This window comes from Carlito syrichta, unplaced genomic scaffold (assembly GCF_000164805.1).
Source record: "Carlito syrichta isolate Samal-C Ts95f unplaced genomic scaffold, Tarsius_syrichta-2.0.1 Scaffold305210, whole genome shotgun sequence".
NCBI classification, from domain to species: domain Eukaryota; kingdom Metazoa; phylum Chordata; class Mammalia; order Primates; family Tarsiidae; genus Carlito; species Carlito syrichta.
Genome location: NW_007249306.1, coordinates 341,971 through 365,575, shown reverse-complemented (window position 1 = coordinate 365,575; position 23,605 = coordinate 341,971). Strand labels below are relative to the sequence as shown.

At 34.7% G+C, this 23,605-nt stretch overlaps 1 protein-coding gene across 6 annotated transcripts in view; it reads right to left on the bottom strand.

Moving 5' to 3' along the window:
* The window catches only part of PPP3CA (protein phosphatase 3 catalytic subunit alpha), a 324,678-nt gene that overhangs the window by 38,087 nt on the left and 262,986 nt on the right, over window positions 1–23,605 (bottom strand). For 5 of the 6 annotated variants that reach the window (XM_008061335.1, XM_008061336.1, XM_021714081.1 and 2 more), the window contains 2 exons: window positions 9,218–9,343; window positions 6,996–7,070 (listed from right to left, as the gene is read on the bottom strand). In XM_008061335.1, coding sequence (XP_008059526.1) covers window positions 6,996–7,070; window positions 9,218–9,343 — 201 coding nt within the window. The remainder of the gene's footprint in view (window positions 1–6,995; window positions 7,071–9,217; window positions 9,344–23,605) is intronic. The other variant, XM_021714082.1, reaches the window with a different exon arrangement.

Here is a 23,605-nt window from a genome sequence, read left to right as displayed (position 1 = left end):
CTTAACCTTTGTTCAATTTCCCTTCATTTATCCAAGCTTGGGAGAAGTACTTGTTTTTTTTCAAATACTGTTTTTATTTTGTTCCTTCTTTATTTACCAACCTCAAGTTAGGCTTCAATGCTGACAGAACACGAATCTCACTGCCACTGGGCTCCTCAGAGTGGTTTTTTTTTGGTATGTCTAAACGGTTTTTTCTATTTTTATATTAAAATTTAATGTATTCCTTTTAAACTGTTGATTATTACATACAACTTTTTCTTTTTTTCAGATTGGAAACCTGAAATATAGGATGAGTTGCTCAGAAATAACAGGAATTACAGCCACAAGCAGAGCTCTAAGCGAATGGCTCTTAGTATATGTGCTACCAGATGCACAAAGCAGAGGGTACTTTCTAAGATGAAATCTTTAGAATTTAAAACTAATCAATCACATTTAAATAGTGTGGATACCTGAAGATAACTACTTGATTGGGGGGGGTAATTCCTTTGTGCTCGGGTGCCAAGTCATTTCTGCATAAGAGTTATTAGTGTCAAATATTTTTGCTAGGTCAAACATTCATCATGGCAAAGTTTTGGTAGAAAATAACATATCATACTCTTACAAAGATATTCCTCAAGGACCAGTAAGATGTTATGTGAGTACCACTAATTCCCAACTTCGTACTTTAAAAAGTTCTGTATGCCTTTTTAAAACTAGACACAAAAAGTAGGGAGACACTCTGGAACTTGTGATATAAGGATATAAGGAATTATCTAATAATTCAAAGCAGACTCTGGAAGATAATTTTCTTGTATACAATTTAGATGGTTTTATAGAGGCATGCAAAAGACTTCTCTGATCCCATATTCCCTTGTTTGAGGTTAACATTAGGATAAAGCAAAAATGTGGACAAAGGATAAGAGTTCTACCATGTGGTTTGCTCTTTAGATGAAAGGAGACACAAAAAATTCTAATTTAATATTAAATTTTCCAGTACAGCCTGAAACTGTATTTGGCTTGAAATACATTCATTTTATTATTGTTTTCTTTCCTTCTTATTCTACAGGATTTCAGTTTCATCTCCACAATTCTTTCTGGTTAGCAAGACTTATTACATATCACAGTCTTATCTATAATTTGTATTTTTAAAAAGTGATCTAGCCGGACTTGGTGGCTCAGCCTGTAATCCCGCGCCTTGGGAGGCTGAGGTGAGTGGATAGCCTGAGCCCACGGGTTTGAGAAATGCCTGAGCAGCGAGACCTCATCTCTACAATAAATCAAAAAATCAGCCGGGCGTGGTAGCGCGTGCCTGTAATTCCGGCTACTCGGAAGGCTGAGGCGGAAGGATTGCTGGAGCCCAGGAGGCGAGGCCGCGATGGCCGGGAGCGGCCACTGCACTCCAGTCTGGGCGACAGAGTGAGACTCCAACTCAAAAAAAAATCAGCTGGCCGTGGTAGCAGGCGCCTGTAATTCCGGCTACTCGGAAGGCTGAGGCGGAAGGATTGCCGGAGCCCAGCAGGTCGAGGCTGCGGTGGCCGGGAGCGGCCACTGCACTCCAGTCTGGGTGACAGAGTGAGACTCCAACTCAAAAAAAAAAAAAGTGATCTCATAGCCTATGACTTTAAAATCTAAAAGAAAGCCCCAGATAAATATTCCTAACTCACAAAACTGTTGTTATGTTTCTAATTCTTACTGCTATTCCAGACTTCTTTATTATAATAATGAACAATAAAAAAAGCTTTGTGACGAAGATTGTTTGGTTTCTATCAGCTTTTCCCTCTACTTTGGGATCAACAAATCCGTGGTCTAAAATGAGTCATTAATAAGGATTATCTATCAAATGAGATAAGTCATTCTTCTCTAAAATGTTAAAGTGAGTAAAAACCTTAAATTGTAACTAGACTATCATTTTATCATCCAAAATCAGAAGTAGAAACAGCAAAGACCCCAATACATATAAATCAGATCATCCAAAGATACTCATTGGCATTAAACTGCTTCCAAACTTTGCAAGATAATGCAAGTTTTGTATTTTATTTTCAACATAGAAGATCACAGGCCGATTTAAAACAGAAACCTTTCTCAAGGTAGGCTACCAAATTATCAAATTCCTTTATTTGTATGGTAGAAGTTAAGAAGAAGAGAATCATGACATGGTTTCTACCCAGCAGAATCCTATGTGAAGCAGAGGACTTTTTGTCTGCTCAGGATACACCTTAATTTTTCACAAGATGAAAACACACAGCTTTCTGGAGTAGATCAAGGTTAAAGGAATAGAATAATAATGTTTCATTTGCCTTGACCATAGCCAAATAATAGTACAAAATCTATTTCTTCATTTTATAGGATTTTTAACAGAACAAAGCATATTATATTTGATTAGTGTTGCTTTGCTTTTTTAAAAAAAAGGTATCATGCTGTTTGAATGAAAAATATTTCAAACATTATAATCACAGGTTGTGAAAAGTTTAAGAGCCTGGGAACCAGGCAGACGTTAGCAATTTGAATCCAGGGTGTTACTTCACTAGCTGGATGAATTTAGACTTTCAACTTAGTGAATCACTACTGCTTCATATTTAAATTATGGATAATAATAGTACCTATAGCGAAAGGTTGTTTTGAAGATCAGCGATAAAATAAACTGCCTAGTTAACCTAAAATAAATGATAGTTAATAACTACAAATTTTTAAATTTTTAGCCAGGCATGGCAGTGCACACCTGTAGTTCCAGCCACTTGGAAGGCTGAGGTGGATCACCAGAGCCCAGCAGGTCAATCGTGGGGTGGCCATGAGCCTGTGTGCCACTGAACTCCAGCCTGGGAAATGAAGTAAAATGCCAACTCAAAAAACAAAAGCAAAAACAAAAAACAAAACAAAAAACCTACAAATTTTTGCAGGCCAAAGGTAAAATTAGCAAATTAAGAAATTAATACATATAAATGACACAGAATGGTGCCTAACACTTAAGTATTATCATAGTTATCATCACTATCATCACCATTGAATGATAAAGGGAAGCTGACTGACTGAAGGAATAGGAGAATCTCTATTTGCTGTAGGCCCTATAGACACTAAGAAGTCATGGATTGTAAACATCGCATTAATATCTTTGAGTTTTCAGCTGACATTGGATATGGAACGAAATACTGAGAAGGGCTTGATAAATGGACTCATAAGAGATGGCCCCACTTAAAATAAGCAGTAACTTAAGGGAGGGTTTTAATTATGTCCCTACTTGGCGGCAGGAAAGAGCCAGCCCCCATAGACAGACAAGACTGTAGGCTCCCTGAAGGAAGGACAGGAGAGGGAAATTGGAAATTTTATCATAAGGCTGGAAATAATGTCACAAAAATCCCTTCAATATGTGTTATCAATAAACTTTATTCCCAAATAAGACCAAAGAGCACTTTTGAAGCTATCCCTAGTTTTTATGATATGGTACATAAGGTTAATACCTATTAGGACTCTTCCTGACTCATACTGAAGTCTAATAGCCTAAGTTAAAAATACTTTTAATTAAAACTTTTATTTCTGTGCTTTCTTCCTTAAAGGGCAAATTTACATTTGAGCTAAAAAAGATCATGTTTAGATGTCACAGCTATGAAATGAGAGGACAGTGTCTATTAGCATTAACTATGATCCATTCCCTAAAGTCCTTATTGTTCACACTAAATATGCTCTTAAATTCCCATCTATTTAAGTGCTGGCAGAAACTTCATGTTGGATGCTCTTCATACATTTTAAGCCCCATAGTCTCCACATTTAATGAAAATGCATTCAGGGTTCTTATATTATCACCCTATTTAAGAAGGAGGAAAGGATTCACAAAGGGTAAAAATAGAACCTAACATTTCTTATTCTCCAAATAATAAGGGTCTTCCCAATCAGAATCTATCTTTAGATACATATGAGGCCTTTCCTTGTTGAATTTAGTGTCTCTTCTTCAGTTCCTGTAGGCTCATTTTCTGTGAAATTTGAATCTGTTGCTCTTGATGGAAACCTGGCCTGCCCCACTATCAAACACTGACAAGGCCCAGCCAGGCAGAGGGATCCTTTCTTTCCTCCCCTCATCTTCCTTCTCCTCCCCCCATACATACATACACAAAAATAAAGCATGGGATTGAATGAGTGCTTCTTTAATTTGTCCAAGGGAAACAAACCAACAAATTATAAATAAGAGGAAAAAAAAGGCAGGAAAAAATCCCTACATGCTAACTACCTGTTAAGTAAAATTCAAAACAGAAGAACCCAAGGAATTACAATCAACTATCCCTAAGAAATTATACAGCAATAACTTTACCTCATTCTGCTCACCCCCAAACTTATAACAGTTACACACAGGCACAAAGATTTTTTAATATGAACTAAACATTTTTAGTTAGACTGTATATATTTTGCTTAAAAATTTGAGAACACTATCCTTATTGTAAATGTTGCTAATAGAAATGACTTAAAAGAAACTGTGTTCAGAAAGAGAAAAAAAATGTAATGATGTTTAACTTGACAGGAATGAACCATTCAAGTAAGTTGGAAAAAGTTGAGAACACAGACTCATCTGTCCCAGCTGCTAAGAGCAGGCTAGATCTTCCTTATCATCTCCCTCCCTGTACCTGGTAGGGAAAAATGTATCTGCCTAAGGCAAACAAATGGTAGAGGGAGATTTCAGGAGTCTGCTGGGGGATTTGTTTCAGGACCTCCAAGTATACTCCAAGTTTCTTAGGAAGGACATGCACACCTATAAATGGAATTAATAGGAAAAAGCAGCTGGTAATGAGCACAGCACATTGATTAGAGCTAATTATTTTAAAGTCGAGTAACTCACAAAGTATATCCTCTCATGTAAGTGATAAAAAACTTTCTAGAAGTGAAGAAGGCACCAAGTTAGTCTTGGCAATGTTTAACTGTACAGAAATAACTTGCACTGTTGAAATGTGCAGGCATTTTTGGCTATAGTGTTTGGTACATAGAGGTAGTCACTATGTATTTGTTGAGTGAATGGATTAATACACAATTATAAACATGCATAGGTCTACACATTCTTATTCCCTACAATATGTTACACTTTAGTTGTATATGTTACAAATATTAGCCTATAAACTTGGCAAAAATGGAGATCTGTTAATGGGGAGTATTACTATAGTAATGTTAATTCATCTTTCTTTTGAAGAATAAAAAAATATAGTGAAAGACAACTTACTGAAAAATGTTTGATGATTTTAAGACTTATAGTCCATCTGGTTGACATCCACCATTTAAGAAAAAAAAATTTCTAACACTTTGAAAATACTGTCTTTTAAATGATGATGCTATCTATAAATAACAGTAGAATAGATAACAGTAGTAAACTGTGACTGTAATATAAGAAATATCTAGAATTTAGATAAGGCACAAATGCCCATTGATCTCCTTTGTCTTTCAGTAAGTAAATATATATTCTTACAACTATTCTTAAGTTAATTTTAACCGTATAAAAGTTTCTTTTTAAATCTCCATTTTCTCCTTTTCCTCCCTATACTGTAAACTCCCTTGCAATGTGGTATACGACTCAAAAGTAGTACATGGAAACAAGTAATAAAGATAAGTTATAGAAAGTAAAAAAACTATGAACTGTTAGAAATAAATTTTATACTTTCAATTTATATATGTATACAGACTCTATTTACTTAAGTATATGTGTATAATTAGGTTTATTTTACTTTTGCCTGTCATATTAGGTATTTTTGCATTTACAGCTGTGACTTGTATTAAGCCTAAGTAAACACTAAATCACATCATTTAGATGCCAACTTGTAGAAAGGGCCACATTCTCTATTTTAATTTTACCAAAGTGAAGTTTTCAAAAGTACAACTTTAATCCATTTAAAGTTACCCCAATATCTAGTTTCCCCTTCCACCTTCATCTTTTTTTTTATAATTTGTCTTGTTTTATTGATATCATCTGTTTACACATAAGTCTCTCTAACCAGACTGCAATTTCTTCAAGTCAGAGGTCTTTAATGTATCTTGGAATACTTAGTGCCCTTCCCAGAGTAGACAGAGTTGTGCCTTGGTATCCATGGGGGATTTGTTCCAGGACCTCCAAGTATACTTTAAATAATCTCTAGATATCTTACAATACCCCATACAATGTAACTGTTATATAAATCACTGTGATACTGTACTGTTTAGGGGATAATAACAAGGAAAAATAACACCTATACATGTTCCGTACAGAAAAACATTTTTCCAAAAAAAATTTTTTTCCAAATATTTTCAATTCGGGGTTGTTTTGAATTCATGGAGGCAAAACCCACAGATAGAGAAAGTCTATTGTTCTTACTAAATCTTTACAGAAATAAAGCTTGCTCTTGCACTTTCCTTTTCTAAGTACACTTTTGTTTGCTTCTATTCATTTTGGGGTGCGTTTGTAAGACCCAGAGGTTTTTTCCTTCCATCTTTAACCTCATGGATTTGTGCTTGTGAAAAAGTGTACTCTTTGAGGGTAACTAAATACCATATAGCGTCTTAAAAAAACAACAAAAAACTCTCATAGCTTGTTCATTACCTATTACTGCAGATAAGAAAAACAAACTGGTTTTGACATGGATACCAATATATTAAAATGTGAATGGCTTCTTTTATCATAAACATAAACATTTTTTTAATTGCCAGGAACAACTCCATTAAAGGACATTTTAAAAAGTTGCCTAGTAAATGGAAACATCTGCTAGAAAATAAAGGATCACATTTTTTATTAAGGAGCCAAAAATGTCACTCAGTAATGTGAGCTACTGAAAGATGGTTATTAAAACAGTATGCTACTTATTAACAATATTTTCAGGGTAATGAGAAAACTGTCTCATGGTTTTTGTTTCTTGTACTTTTTAAAAGTAAAAAAAAAAACTATATTTTTATTTCAATAGTGTTTTAAGATTTAAATATAACCCAAATCTTAGAAATTTATTGTTAGGTTTAGCAATAAGACACCAAGTAATTGCCTGGCAAATAGTATTAGCACAAAGGCTCAAACCTCTTACCATCAAATCCATCTTCTTCTGACCCTAGTTCATCATCTGAGCAGATGTTGAGGACATTTACCAGCATCTCAGTCACTAAAGTGAAAAAGCAAAGAAAGAAAGTCCAGATTTTCTGTTATAACTTAATTATTATTCTGGCATTGTCAGTAAGCAAACTAAGCAACAGCATTTCTTAATTTGTATATAAAATCTCTTACAAAGTAGTTTCTATAAAATGCAGCACATAAAAGATAATAGACTGTGTGACTATACAGACATTATAAAACTATTAGTTCATGCCAATGAAATCCAATGGTAACATTTACTAGCACTAGATTGTAGAAAATGGACAAATCAAACAGATGGATGCGACTACATACTACATCTGTGATAGTTAAGAACGGTAGATTTATTTTTTAATTTCTCCAGAGAACCCAGCACAGTGATAAGCATATGGTTTTATATTTAAAATCGTTTAATTGTATAAATTAATATTTAATTAAAAATTGTTGACTGATAAAATAATATATTTAAAGTAGTTTTGAAAATAATAATTTTAAAAATGAATGTGTTGAAACAAATATTATTAAATTTGATTATCAAAAATGCTTTCAAAAATGAGTATGATTTAATCAGAGATGTAGTTAAGTAAATAAATAACTATACCATAGGATGATATGAAAGTGTTATACACAGGAAATTAATACTGAATTACTTTTATACTATGATGCAGGATGTTTACATTTAACATTTTTTGAAATTAGACTGAGTTTCGTTATACAAGTGAAAAGAAGTTTGTTTAATGCTTCTTAAAGTGCTACTTATCAAAGTAATGTGGTATTTTAAACAATGTTTTTCTTGAATTGACAATATATGATAAAGAGTGGAGCCAATAGTAATCCAGAGTTTCAGTTTAATTATCAAAACTGGATTATGTATACCAGTATCAATGTATTAATTTCTAACAAATTCCCCAAATTTGAATAACTAATAGAAACAACCCAGCTAAAGGTTGTTCAAAGGGTACCCAGTTGCTGTCAGAATTCACACTGCTTCAGTTTCCGGAGAAGCCAATAGACAATACCACCAAGTGCTGCAATCTGATCAGTGCAAGAGAGGGGCATTATAGAACAGTTCTGGAAATATGTATCAGTGACTATTAAAATCATTTTTGACTTGTTTTGGTATCCAACAGGAAGACTTCTTCACTGACAACTTATAATTGGTTTAATCATTTTAGGACATTTAAAGAAAAAAATGTGAAGTTTCAGAAGAATATGTAGTTTGTCCCAGAAACTCCTCATAGGACATGATTTTACTGAAATGTGGAAATTCTTATCTTTATTACAAATGCCCATTCACCTTCTCTTATGATGTGAAATGATGCATGAGGATTCATTTGTCTATCACCATGAGGCCTCCTGAGCTAAGAACTTGGTCATCAGTGCAGGCCTTCCCTCAAGTTTTTGTTGAGGTTTAGGTCAAAATACAAAAGTAAAACAAAGGGGAAAATAAGGAAGAAAGAAAGGAAGAGAGGAAACAATTAGAGAAGAAGAGAGAGGAAGGGAGGAAAGGAGGAAAGAAAAAAAGTCTAATTTTTCTGAAAACTTGGGGAAAGTTAATAAACAACTCTAAATGTAAATTTGTCTTTCTGAACTTTGTAATGCACTAGTGTTCACTATGTTTTTAATAAACTTTTTTTTTGCTGTTGTACATGTTGTCTTTCAAAATATTAAGCAGTATCACAGAATGATTATTATTAAACACCAGAAATGTAAGGAAACAATGTTGAGAGGTAATTTGTAAAATAAAATTATATTTTGGAATTATGATACAAAAGGGTAAGGAAAAAGGGTAGACATTATTGAAAACAAGTAAGTTGCATTTCTGTTATTTTTAAAAGAGTTACATTATTCTAATGAGACAGTGTAAGTCCTAAATAGTCCTCATTTCTTTTGTTTTCTCTTAATTCACTCATTGTATCCTTGTAATAGGATCCATAGTGACATACTTTCCTTATTTATTTTAAAAAAAATTTTTTATTTTAAAGATGTGGGGTACAATTCAGAGTTAGGTATACAAATGTTCATTATGCAAGCACCCTTACTGCACTTTCAAATCACTTTTCTCATGCTGCAACTTGTGAATTTACAAATTTGCAAAGTGTTTCTCCTTCTGAGTGTCTGATCGTTTTCTCTCTTTCTTACTATTTCTGAAGATCATCTTAGGATTCCATAACAAACCTTTTTCTCCAACAAATGGCAGGGACCAAGTGAAAACATCCATGAAATTTGGAAGCCAGTATGGATGAGGAGAACAGTTAAATTGCCTGATATTCATGACGTTGTTCTCGTACTTCAAAACTGCAGCTAAAAATAATAAAAACAATGTTATATTCACAGTATGTATTTTTGCTTCTACACATGGCTTTAGCTGATCAAGAAAATTCTACTACTTGGCTTAAATTCTAAAACATCCAGGCTAACAGCTTAGTCAACACTAAATGATTACATTACTTAAGGGCATAAACCACTCACTCAGTGTAATAGGTAACTGCACAATATATGAATATTAAATATGAAATGGCATTACCATTTGGCAAATATTTATATAAAATAGTTAACCAAATGTCAGAAATTGAATCAAGTTCCTCTTCAGCCAAGAATATTCCAGTCTTATTTAATATCTGATGACACTAATAAAAGTAGCATAGTTAAGTTAAGTTTGACATGATTTAATAACCTCCTCAAATATCTGAATTAAACTTTTTTTTTAAAGTACAACTTTTCTTCTACTGGAATCACTAATTATATAAGATACTATAAATTAGATTGCTTTTTTATGATTTCTTATTCTCTTTTAATTGACACATAATTGTACATATTCACGGAGTACATGGTGATGTTTCAATACATATAATGTATAGTGATTAGATCATAGTAATTAGCAGATGCATCAGCTGAAACATTTATCATTTCTTTGTGTTGGAAACGATATCCTCCTTCTAGCGATTAGCAATTGTGATATATTATTAACCATAGTCATCCAACAGTAGATTGCTTTCTTGACTTATTAATATAAAATAACTGAATCCCACATAAGATGTTGCTCACTCTACCCTTGATTTCTTCTCTAAAAAAAAAATGTGCCATCCATCTTTTTAGTAAAACAAAAACTGCATGTTTCACCCTGCTTTGCATGGTGTATGTTAGATGTACTCTCACATAGAATGTTATGGTTGAAGAGATCCTAAGAGTATAGCTAGTCTTACTTCTAATCAAATTCGGAAATTCATTCGGTAGCAATCCTGGTAGACACAGGGTTAGCATGTCTCTGTAAGTACGTCCAATAAAGGAAAAGTCACCTGTTTTAATAGGGCTGCCTATGGATAGACAATTTCAAGTTTCGTGAAATTCTCAGGCTGAGATTAAACCTGCTTTTACCGCTCACTAATTGTAGTTTTTTGCTTTCTGGAAAAGTATACTGCTATTTCTAAATCACAGCCTTCTAAATATTAAAAACAATACTCTCTTATCATACCTTCCTGGGCTTTGGCAAGATTTCACTTTTATTATCTTATCATGGCACAATTAATTTTACATTAGTGGAGAGTAATGAATGGGTTCTACATGATGACAAATAACCTTTTCTTATTTATGTTTATGGGTTAAAATATAGAAAATTAATCATTTAATTACTTATTAACTTCCAGGATGACTTTTATATAAGAACATATGAGAGAGGGACCCCCCAGAAAAACCAGAATTAGGGCAGATCCCTTGTCGTACAGGCTTCACTTGCTAGGTAAGTAGTCTAAGAACCTATCGGCATCAGTGTATGGGCTAGCACTGTTGTGAGAGGCTGCATTTTGCTTCAGTGAATTTTTTTGGAGATTTTTTCAATGTGTTCGTCCATTTCATGATGAATGATTTATCAATGCACCTGCTCACACTGTGCTGAGTGTTCAACAGTTTTTGACCAAAAACAACATGACCCCTGTGCCCCACTCTCCCTATTTACCCGATGTTGATCCAAGTGACTTTTTTTGTTTCCCTGATGAAAGAAGTCCTCAAAGGGAAATGTTTTGCCAATATGGAAGAGATGAAACAATAAACAGTAAAAGCACTAAAAGGTATCATAACTGACAAGTTCAAAAACTGTGTTGAGCAATGGAAAAAGCGTCTTGATAGTGTATTGCACCAAACAGACTACTTTGAAGGTGACTGAAGTTTAAACATGTAAGAATAAATACACAATTTTAAATAAATAAATTCCATTGGGGGGGTTGTTCCTTGTATATGATGCAGCAAGTGATTACAGATAATAGGACAAAGATAACCCTTAAAAATCTATTTATTAAAAATCCACTGAATGTTTATTGGATTTGAGTTTGTGCTTTTATAATAATGTAGAACTTCTTACTTAATGAAGCTTTAAAATAACAATGCTTTCTGAAACCTTTGAGTATCTAAATCATTTTCCAGGTTTTGGTGTTCTGCATTTAACTAACTCCTCATTTAAATCTTTTCTGATTTCTTCTAGTGGATGTCATTCCTCCTTCCTGTGAATTCCTAAGCTCTTGATGTGTATCTCTGTAGTACATTTATTATTCACTTTTGCTCATAGTTATCTTATATATATGTATATGCCTAACTTTTCCCACTGTCTTTAAGGACAAGTCCCAAACAACAGGTTTGATATTTGCGTTTCATATGCCACTTTACTCAGAGTAGAATCTTGGAAGCTGGAGACACATCTTGGTCTACAATCTTTTTCAAGCAAATTGTTCCTAATCCTTTCAACCTTCCTTCGGATGAGATGGTTTCTTGGTAATTTTCCTCGCTTTGCTCACCCTTATCTAAAATGTCTGCTAGACTGGCAATACCTCTGTTTAAAAGTGGTCCAGAAAGAATATAATCTTCTAGCTGCATTTGATTAGTGCAGAGTATGGAAGGATATACAGTTTTCTGTGATATGGATACTTTGTACATTACATTGCAGCCTAATAATATCTTATCGTTTGCAGCAGTCTGCATTTAACTAAGTTTACACTTGTGAATAGTGAGGTCTTTGCTTTCAAGTGTATTTTTGGCTGACCAAAATGGTTCTAGGGAACATAGAATCACAAACATTTTTAGAGACAAGAGATGCAGGTAGTGTAGTCAATATTGATATGCAGGAAGTCATTCTCTCCTTCCTGTGGAATACTGAATCCTGCATATATTTCTGTAAACCCAACCCCTTTTATATTATTCTATTGTTATACCATATATTATCTGGTCTAAGAATATATTTAAAGGATATTAACAGCATGCAAAATGGAAAATCATGGCAAATTACCAAACCAATAATTCTGATCTCAGGATGGAAAAGGCAAAGTACTTCTCAACCTTACTAAGTGCTACCAGAGCCCTAGCTCTCTGTAAAAGGTCTTTACTATTTTTGAATACTGCAAATTCACAGCAGAAGTGTATCTTCACCTCTTCAAAATAATCTTTTAGGACTCTAAGTTGTCTTTTCAAGGAGAAATTTCTCCTCTAAATTTTCCCCACTTTTTATTAAGATTAAGTTGGTGTGGCAGGAGGAAGGATGTAAGTATTATAATTAACAGTGCCCTGGAGGAAAGGGAGAGGCAATATATAATAATCCTCACAACAAATCTGAGAAGCAGGTGTGACTGCCCTTATGTTATGGACAAAGAAATTGTGGTTGAGAAATAAAGAAACTTGCTCAAGAACATGCAACCAGTAACTTGTAGATTTCACTCATATTTAAACTCAGCTTTTCCTGACACGAAATTCATTCTCTTTCTACCATTCCCTGCTGTCTCTCACAAAATATAAATGTATGAATTCTAGTCCTAGCTGTTGTACTAATTTAACTTTGAGCACAGAATTCAGAATTAAAGTTATGGTTTTAGCCTTTACCAAAACACATGTTTGAGTAAAATAGGATGCAAATTTACAAGTGAGGATAAGGCTTGTCCAAATAGAAAAAACAGAAGTATTTTGTAGTTGGTGAGATACAATTATTTATTCATTCGACCTTGGCTCGACACAGTTTATTTGAGTGCCTACTAATAAAGCCAGTACTGTTTTCAGATTTTATTTTTATTTATTAACAATAGAAATAATATAATTTAACATTAGTTAAATTTAGTGAGTATCTGATATATGCCAGGCACTATGTTTTGCCTTTTACAAGCATAATCACAAATCCTTAATATTCTTTATCATTTACATTTTGAAAATAACCAGAGAGGTTAAGTGACTTGCCCACAGTCACACTTAGAAAGTAAGCATACCTCAGATCTGGCGTGAATATAATATCCCTGATCTTCTTAGTATACCATAATATACTCACTCTAACAACATAAACCATTCAATGTCTGTCAAGTTTCGAACACAGATTCTTTCTCCTTCCATGTTTAGTCTCCTTAAAAAAGAGCACTGGGCTGGAAAGCCCGGAGCCCAGACAGGTAGATGGACTCTGTCACTGATTACTGACAAGACTCAAGGTCACTTATTGTCTCTAAGTTAGGTCTCAGTTACTTAACCATGTAGGTTAATCTAGATAATTTATATGATCTCTTCCTGATCTGAATAATGAAAACAAATTTCTGGAAGAAAGACCTTGTTGTAAATATGACTAATATTCTCAGTAATTCCACAAACTATAAATAGGACTTTTTCTTATTTTTATCTACATTAAAAAAAGAATATCTTAACTAACTTAAAAATGCAAATACATCAATATGTATTTTTTTCTTCAGCAACATACTTAAGCAAAAATAGTTTTAGAATACCTTCAAATTAATAAGTTACTCACAAATTTTGATATTTTTGTAAAATGAATATATGCCACAAGAATACATGAAAAAAACTAAAACAGCCCCAAATATCTGCAGTCACGAAATTCACAGTTAACGTTTCATCTTCCACCTCCCACATCCTCCGCCCCTACCACCTGCCTCCGACTGTCACTGGGATTACAAAACTCAACTGGAGCTCTAACAGTGTGCTCTTCTCTGAAGTACTTGAAAGACACTTATCTCCAGTGCAATATAAATAATAAAAATGGTTGTACTTCAAGAATCACTCAAGACCACCTCCTGAGACCTTGTCTGAGAAATACAGAGAGGAAAAAAATGAATAAAGGTCTGCCATAAAGGAGCTTCTTTATTTCACTGGCAATTCCACATGACCTCATGCCACTTAACAACTGTTAACAGAGGTTTAGGGAGGGACTGTGACATAAATGTGGGCCTTATGGTATGAACCATCATTCAGAGCAGACCAGACAGCACAGAAAAAGATGCTCTTCTTTTGCACCTGCAGGTATGAATAACAGCTGAAAGGAAATTTGGCATAGTGAAAAGAATGCTCATCCTATGAATCTGGAAGCCTTACTACCAGTTCCATTTCTGATGTTAGAATTACAGTCTTTAAGTTATACATCTGACCATTCTTATTGCACCTGTAGAACCATATCTTCAAAGGCATACTGTAGAAGATGTAAAATTAGTAATAAAGGGCCTACTCCTACTTGGTGAATTGGGAAGGGGCACTGGACTTCCATTATTTCTAAGAACACACAACCGGCCCCCTTGTATATAACAAAGTTCAAGGAATAGAATCCGTATCTCAAGCTCTGTCTTCTAAGACATGCACTAAATTGCTAGACCCTATCCAAATTTGTAAAATAAAGTGGTCTTTCTCACTTCAATTTGAAATTTTGATGAGACATAAAAACTAGTATTCATCAGAATTTGATAACATTTATCAACATCTTCTCTACAATTTTCATCACCCAGGGAAGCTGGTGACAAAGCAATGAGTGACAAGAAAGAAAGATCAAATTCTAATTTAAGAGGAACTTTCAAAATACCACTAACAAGAGGCACTGGCTAGTTCACCAAACCATGTGTGGGCTTAGCACATTACTTTTCTCATCCTTCTGCTATCATCTCCTTATTGCTAACTATCTTCTTTTATTTCCAAAAGATGGAAAAGAGGGACAGAAAAGAAACAAATATGAGGGAAACCAAATAAAGGATTTTCAGAATCATTATAATCCATCCAGAAATAGCAAAAACAAAAACAACAAAAAAAATGGACCCAGAGCTTTTACTCCTTCCAATTTTCTTCTTTCCAATTCTTCCACCTGCAGATGCCCTAGCAGGAAAACTGCCACCAATGTGCTCTTCTGGCAAAGTCCTACCATCACAGAAGGAGGCATAATGGCTTGGCGAATAAAATTCTTGAAGTAGGACCCATGATCTCATTATGTTCTATGGTAGCTGTTTAAGATTATGCTGGAATGCTACATGAAAAGGGTTTCTTATTCTGGGAGAAACACTATATATATATTTTTAAAATCTATTTTCTCATGAAGATTACTTTTTTGGGTCCAATTTTCATTTAAGATTATATGAACATTTCAAAATCTAACTTCCTTTTAAACTATTGTTGACTTAGCTAAAGGAAAATTTACTAATTCATGGTGTTTACTGTATTTTGGTGAGCAAGGATTGCACTTGTAACTCACTTTTACTCTATAGCTCATGAGCTAAGAACACAGTACATGTTCAAGTCATTTATGAATTTCAAGTCTTTAATTTTTAGGAAATTTGACCATAATATTCTTCAGCCTGAGAAATCTAATGTCTACACTGTTTGATTCAGTACCAAACATAGGTTCTTTTGCAGGCAAATTCTCAGTAAGTTCCACAAAATGACTAAATTTGAACCAATCTGAAGTTTTTATTATTAGCGGATACAAACAGAGGTATAAAAAACTTTCTTGAAGCTAAAAGATGATTTTGTATGTATCAAGGACACACATATATCACTATATATATATAAACCTTTTACGCCCACACCTAGCCTTTGCCCCATTCCTCTTACTCATTAGATGGAAATATCTTCTCAGTCTTTATATACCTTCCATACCATGTACATATATCCTTCATGGTACCTACAACACCTTCATTTAAAAAACCGTTTTTTTGTAGAGAGAGGATGCAGAGATGTGGTCTATGATGGTCTTGAACTCCTGACCCCAAGTGATTTTCCTGCTCAGCCTCTCAAAGTGCATGGATTGTAGGTGTGAGCCACTGCACCTAGCCAAACACCTGCTTCAACTTTGTTATAAGTCTCCAACATAAAGTCTGCATGATATTATCTTACCTACATGAAGGAAAACTATACTAGGTATTTCTGTGAAACAATATGAGCCAATGTTATGACTGTGTGTGTGCGCATATGTGTACAGAGCTGATTCATAACACGGGTTTGAACAACGTAGGTACACTTATATGGGGATTTTTTTCTGCTTCTGCCACCCCTGAGACAGGAAGACGAACCCCTCCTCTTCCTCTTCCACCTCAACAGATGACAAGGATGAAGACCTTTATGATTATCCACTTCCACTTAATACACAGCAAATATATTTTCTCTTCCTTATGATTCCCTTCATATTTGCTTTTCTCTAACTTCCTTTAAGAATACAATATGGGCAATCCCCTCAGGTCCCCTCCCACTGTGGGAGCTTTTCTGTCCTCTTAATAAATCCTACTTTCTCACTTTCTGGTCAAAAAAAAAAAAAAGAATACAGTATACGATACATATAACATACAAAATATGTGTTAATTAACTGTTTATGCTATCAGTAAGTCAACATTAGGCTACCAGTGGTTAAGACTTTGGGGAGTCTGCCGGGTTCGGTGGCTCAGCCTGTAATCCCGCGCCTTTGGGAGGCTGACGTGAGTGGACTGCCTGAGCCCGCTGGTTGGAGACCCGCCTGGGCAGCGAGACCTCATCTTTACAATAAATCAAAAAATCAGCCAGGCGGGGTAGCGCATGCCTGTAATTCCGGCTCCTTGGAAGGCTGAGGCGGAAGGATCGCCGGAGCCCAGCAGGTCGAGGCTGTGGTGGCCGGGAGCGGCCACTGCACTCCAGTCTGGGCGACAGAGTGAGACTCCAACTCAAAAAAAAAAAAAAGACTTTGGGGAGTCAAAAGTTTTATGTGGAATTTTTGTTGTGATTCAAGGGTCAACTAATATAGTGTTAGCAAATTCTGAACCAGATTATTATTCAAATATAAGAGTAGGGGTAAAGTAAGTAGAAGGAAGATGATAGGAAGATGAAGATGGCATAATCCCTTTTACTCTTTTACAATACTATGTACTGTATCTGGCATAGGGTTGATGCCCAATTGTGTTGGTTGAAGGAAAGACCTAAGGAATGGAAATAGAAAAAGGAAGGAGAAGAAAAACAAAGAGAGGAAGGAAAGAAAGAAGACAGGCAGGCAATGCGAGAGTGGAAAGAAACTTTCCAGAAACCTAATACATGCTAACTCATCAAAATATTTAAAAACATAACCAACTACATATGAACAGAAGTCTGAAAAAAACATCATGGAGAAATTTAGGAAAAAGGCAATGTGACACTTCAAAAGCTACACTCTTTGTTTGAAAATTGGAAAAGTGTGTAAAATAGAGAAAGGTGGAATAATACCAGCTCTGTCACATGGTAACTATATGAAACTGGACAAATATTTCTCCATGTTTGAGCTTTACCTTCCAAACTTGTAAAATAAGAATAATGCCTCCTCTCTCATTTTCAAAGCACAAAGGTCAAATAGTATATATGATTAACATACATGATAATATAAACAGTAAGATAAAATATTTGGTTCCTGAGAAAGGTAAAGTATTATGAGTCAGTTTCAAATTCCTCAAGGAGGGCATGGCTATTTATTTTAATAGTTTGCCACTTTATAATTCCCACTGAATGTGTTAAATCTACATACTAAGATCCAGAGAATTTAGGTTCAAAAACTGATCTTTGGCAGTAGCTCAAGTCCAGTTAAATGCTGTGAATCACTTCTAATATTACATGGAGTATTCAAGTTTCTTCTATGAAATTTTGTTTTTGCTAACAAGAATCACTGGTAGTTATGAGTTTCTTAGCAGTTTCAGCAGGTACATTCCTTTAAGTTCTAATCCATATTACAAAAATGCTAAAATGAGGCTTAAGCAAACAGACTAAAAACAGAGAGACTTAGCTGAAGCTTTAAAGCTACTGGAGGACATGGCTCATACATGGTAAACACTGTGTCTATGCCTTGCTCTCATTCAATGCAGCTGATACTTATCAGCTCCAAACACATAATAAGGTTAATTGTACTTGGGTGGGAGGTACTTTGAAACATGTTATCTGTATGCACTATAGAACACCATTTTTATCTTCAAGCTTGTACTTTGTAACAAGCCTTAATCTATAATAGCTTGTGATGGTTCCAGGTTATGTCCAAGATATCCTCGGCATTGAGTTAATATTAAGTTCACACACCTGATATCAACATTGTTTTCCGTGTATAGACTTCTTGACACTGTCAGGATAAAATCTGAGTCTCTTTTGGGCCTAAAATTTCTAGATAACAAATAGCAAGTGATAACCCATTGATTCAAGCCTTTAACAGTCCTTATGTTGTTACTTTTAAAAAAATCTTGTTAAATACTTTGTAGAGAATTAGATTTTATTAGAGAATTAGGTTTTTAGACTTTTAAAAAGATTTAGATTCTATTAATTAGATTTCTAAAAAAGTAGATTTCAGTCCTGCCTAAGACCATCACAGAGTTATCAGAAAAAAGAATTCAATGCCTTAAGATGCACCCCCCAATTGATTCTGTTCAACTGGTAATAGGAGAGCACTTGGCAATGAATCTGTATGGAGGATTAAGCATCGAGGTGCTGCCTTCATCCTCCATCAAGGTATCATATAACTTTGAGATCTGAAATTCTGTAATCTCAAAGGCAAAGTTTTGTGAAAAGCAAGGATTACCCTACACACTGTGTTTTACTTTGTTCAAGTTTCACAATTACTTAACTGGCTAAAATTAGTTACAGAGTAGTGATTTTCAAGAAATCAAGAAGGTAGTTTGTTAGTGCAAAGGTACATAAATTATGTGTCAGATTAACTCAATTAAAATACATAGTAAGAGTAACCTTTCAATATTAAATCTTAATAGGTTATTTTCTATTTTACCCTCCTTCCCATAAGCTACATGTTTAGTATGCAAGTGACTCCTGGACTAAAACTAACCTATTTAGAAAGTAGCCTCCAGCAATGACACTTTCACAGCTGAGCTGACTAGACAAAAGCAAAAGTATAAGTGCTTTGTGGGATACATTTTAAAGGCAGAAAGGAATTATTTATTTTAGAAAAATGTAAAAGGCACTCTAACTTCACTCTTTTAATAATGCATATATTTGAATATTTAACACTCATGTAATTTTAAAGTGATAACAAATGACTCTACACTTCAAAAGCTTTTCTGTTCTTACTGAAGAATAGTTAGAGTTACCTCATCATAATGGAACATGAGTTGAATAGCAGATCAGTGCAAAGCACTGCCCTGAGCCCTTTCACATAACAAAGCTGAGGCAGAAGGGCAGGGACAGAAGTTAATGTGTGATCTCTGAAATTAGTCTGTGAATTTCAATCTCAGTGCTATCTGGAACCAGCTTGTATAAACCCTGGGAGGAAGTATGCAATCCCTTTGTACCCTTGTTTTTAATCAATAAAAATTCAGATTATGAGATAATTTATGGAGCTGATGAAAGATTAAGTGCATTCTTTAAATGGAGTCTAGCACAAAAATGTCAGTTACTATAATTATTACATGCTATTTATAGGAATAAAGCAAATCACATATATGCAGTATGCTATCACAAGTGAAGGGAAATATTTACATTTACTAAATATATTACCAACTTAAGACTTTACAGAAAATAAATCAAGCTATATCACTCAAAGTGACACTGATAATGACAATGGTAAAGGAAATCATAACAACAGTCTGATTAAGAACATATGTAGAAGAGTCCTGGATCCCAAAAGGTATAAGAGGAGACATTCTGCTGACATATCCTTGTAGTCCTCCTGAGATTCAATCATCTCAGAGGGATGATTTTTCTAAAAAAACAATAAAAACTTCCTAACTTCAAGTTCTCTTCATGCTTACATAAATTTCTTTTCTACCGCCTCATATTGATAATAAAAAGAATTAAGAGATTTTATCGTTTCTGCTTTGTTCAGTCATAAATTCTTATATTCAATAAAATTTTCAGTAGATCCTCCTAGATTTGATACTGATTATGAAGAAATTACCTTTCTTCATAATTGTATAATGTATAATTGAATGTGTAGTTCTACCATACTCATAGGGCTTAAGAATAAGAATCTTAATCAATGAAGGAGTGAACTTTGGGAGGTAACTTACTTATAATTTTGCTTTAGTCAAAAAACAAAGACAAAATTGAACAACAACCTACAACAACAAAATCCATGGCCTACGATTTGTTACAAAGTATCAAATAACAAAATACCTATATGCTTAATTTTCTATACTGAAATAAGTGATCTGGGACAAATAGCTGCTCACAACCAATGAAGAGGATATTCAGGTTTGACATGATGGCAGAATAAAAGGGTTGGGAAACTGGTGCCAAAGGACAAAGTCTCTGGATTAATTTTATCAAACTCGTAAAGCAACTCATAATCATATTTATGCCCTTGGTTGTAAGGATACAAAAAAATGCTTTAAAATTATTTATGCCAATGCTAAAGTTTATGTTCATACTTGAGACAAGCCTCAGACTCTGTAGAGATAGACCTTTGCTATAAAACATGGTTCAACTTTATAGGGGAATGAGCTTTTTGATATGCTGTGGAGGAGACAAAGATACTACGCAGATATGGTTGGGCACAGATTCAACTCGCCTTTCAGAGACTTCTCATCTCCACCTCCCACCCAGGGTGAGGATATGACACAGTTACTTCTGTATTTGACTCCTGTACCAGAGGGGTACCAGATTATCTATGTTTGTGAAAAATGTTCCTGAATGGTAAAACAATTTCCTAGGGGAAAAAAAATTGTGATGTAGTATAGCTTCTCAGGTCTAACCAAGCCACGCTATATATACATAGTGCCACTGAGTGGTCCTGAAAGACGTCCCAGGACCAAAGCAAGCTGGCTTCTGATAATGTTACATCTGTTCCTATATGTTCACATCATGACTGCCAATAAGATTCTTACCTTGTTTATTATATCAGCAATTAAATCCTCTCTTACATAAATTCTCTTTTTATTTATAAATGGCATCTTTCTGAAGCCTATGACACCCTTTTTGATTGGAAAATATGTGAAGATACTGAAAATGTCAATTTTTGGTAAGGGTAAAATGAGCATTTCTATCAAGTCACCTAATTTCTAAGTTCAAAACAACATAGTATATTGTTTCCCTATCAAAAAGGACAGGTTTTAGCATTTCACAATTTTAGCAAATGATGCTTTCCATGTCCATCTTCTAAACTTGATTCTCCATCTCTCTCTTCCTTATTTTAATAATAAACTCAATTTTTCTACGTTGTCATTTTAATGTCTGATCTTGATTGCTAAATTAGTTCAATTGTTATTAGATTTTCCTCCTGAATCAAAATGTTTCATTTAATACAGTATATTTTCTTAATTTCATTTTCTGTAGCATTTCATTGTCTGAGCTACATACCCCTGGTGTATATGTTTATATTTCTCTACATATTATATATTCATTCACTCATCTAATCACCCACCCATATAACAACCCATCCAAACTACAGAGAACTGGTACCAAATGGAAACCTACTGTCATTTACTTTAGATTGTTTTGGAGCCCCAATACAGCTCTAGACAAAAAAATAATTTAAGTTCTTATAGCAAGGTATAAAACATCTGTTTCCAGAGGTCCATTACAGTTTTTGGTCAAACTAAATTGTTTAGGCCAGTGTTCACATCTGCCACTGTTTCTCAATCCTGAGAGATTTTATTTTCAATAAGATTGCTGCAATGAAGCCGGGCTCGGTGGCTCAGTCTGTAATTCCGTGCCTTTGGGAGGCTGAAGTGAGTGGATTGCCTGAGTCCGCAGGTTCGAGACCCGCCTGGGCAGCGAGACCTCATTTCTACAATAAAATAAAAAAATCAGCTGGGCGTGGTAGCACATGCCTGTAATTCCGGCTCCTTGGAAGGCTGAGGTGGAAGGATCGCCGGAGCCCAGCAGGTCGAGGCTGTAGTGGCCGGGAGCGGCCACTGCACTCCAGTCTGGGCGACAGAGTGAGACGCCAACTCAAAAAAAAAAAGATTGCTGCAATGTCACTTTCCCAGGTAAGCATTTCTTGTCCCCACAGACTGATTTCCACTCTAATAACATACCACTCTTTTCTTTATAGCATTTTTCAAATATATATAAATAATTATTGAATAAATTTTTTATTTAAATATCTATTATACTAAAGAGATTATTAAGCATGCTAGGGAAAGGACCATGTCTGTCTTGTTTAATTTCTATCCCCAACACCTAATATGGCACTTGGTATATAGTTAGTTCTCAATAAAGGTTTGTTGTATGATGAGTGGAGGGTGTTCAAGTCACTTTTACAGGTGGGAAATTATTTTTTAAAAATTGAAGCTGGCCGGGCTCAGTGGCCCAGCCTGTAATCCTATCACTTTGGGAGGCCAAGGTGAATGGATTGCCTGAGCCCGTGGGTTCGAGACCAGCCCAGGCAACTTGGCTAGACGTGGTCTCTACAATAAATAAAAAAATCAGCCAGGTGTGGTAGTGTGTACCTGTAGTTCCAGCTACTTGGAAGGTTGAAGTGGAAGGATTGCCGGAGCCCAGCAGGTCGATGCTGGGGGGCCGTGGGGATGCGCTCCACCAGCCTGGGCAATAGAGAGAGACTTCAACTCAAAAAAGGAAAAAAAAAAAATTGAAACTATATGTTATTACTGCAATTTTCTTCTGTTAGATGAATATGAGTAATTATGAAGCGGCTTTTCCTTCAGGGCTACAGATTCACAGGTGAAAAACAATTCAAATGTACAAAGTGCTCAGCAAATGTTTAATTCCAATTTGAAAAGGGTATCAGCAATGGTTACAGCAGCAATTTAAAGTCAGATAAAGATCTGTAAGTCAATATTGATAGGGTACTTGGAGGTACAATGGGATTCAAAAAGTATCACATTTCAAATTAATTATTATCTCATTGGGAAGTAACAGGAATGTACGAAAAAGTTGACTAGAAAAAATGATCTGCATTGCAAACACTCACAAAATGAACATCAACAGATGTCTATACAGACTAGAGTTCTTGAAGTCTACTTCGATGGGCAGAAGAGAGAGACAAGTATTTTAGATGGAAAAAATGTATGTGAGCAAAGATGTGGGGAAACAGAAAGCCAAGAGTTGTTCAGAGCAATGAGTAGAACAATTTGGCTAAAGTAAGGAGTCACCTCAAGAGAAAAAGAGATATGGGTTATAATGGTAGATTGAGCCATATAGTGAAATTATAAATAAGAAACTGAAGAAGAGGGATATTTTCTGCCAGTTACTGTGAAGCCTTGAACTAATGTGGTAAATAATAACAACATAAAATATTCAATGAAGATAATATCTTAACATTGCACAGCATTTGTTTCAAAGCAATTTAAAGTATTATTCCAAAAGAACAGTTTTTCTTCAAATAGAGGGTCACTGCATGTCCAATAAATTTAAATGAGTTAGTTGTTTAATGGCAGAGCTGTGATTCAA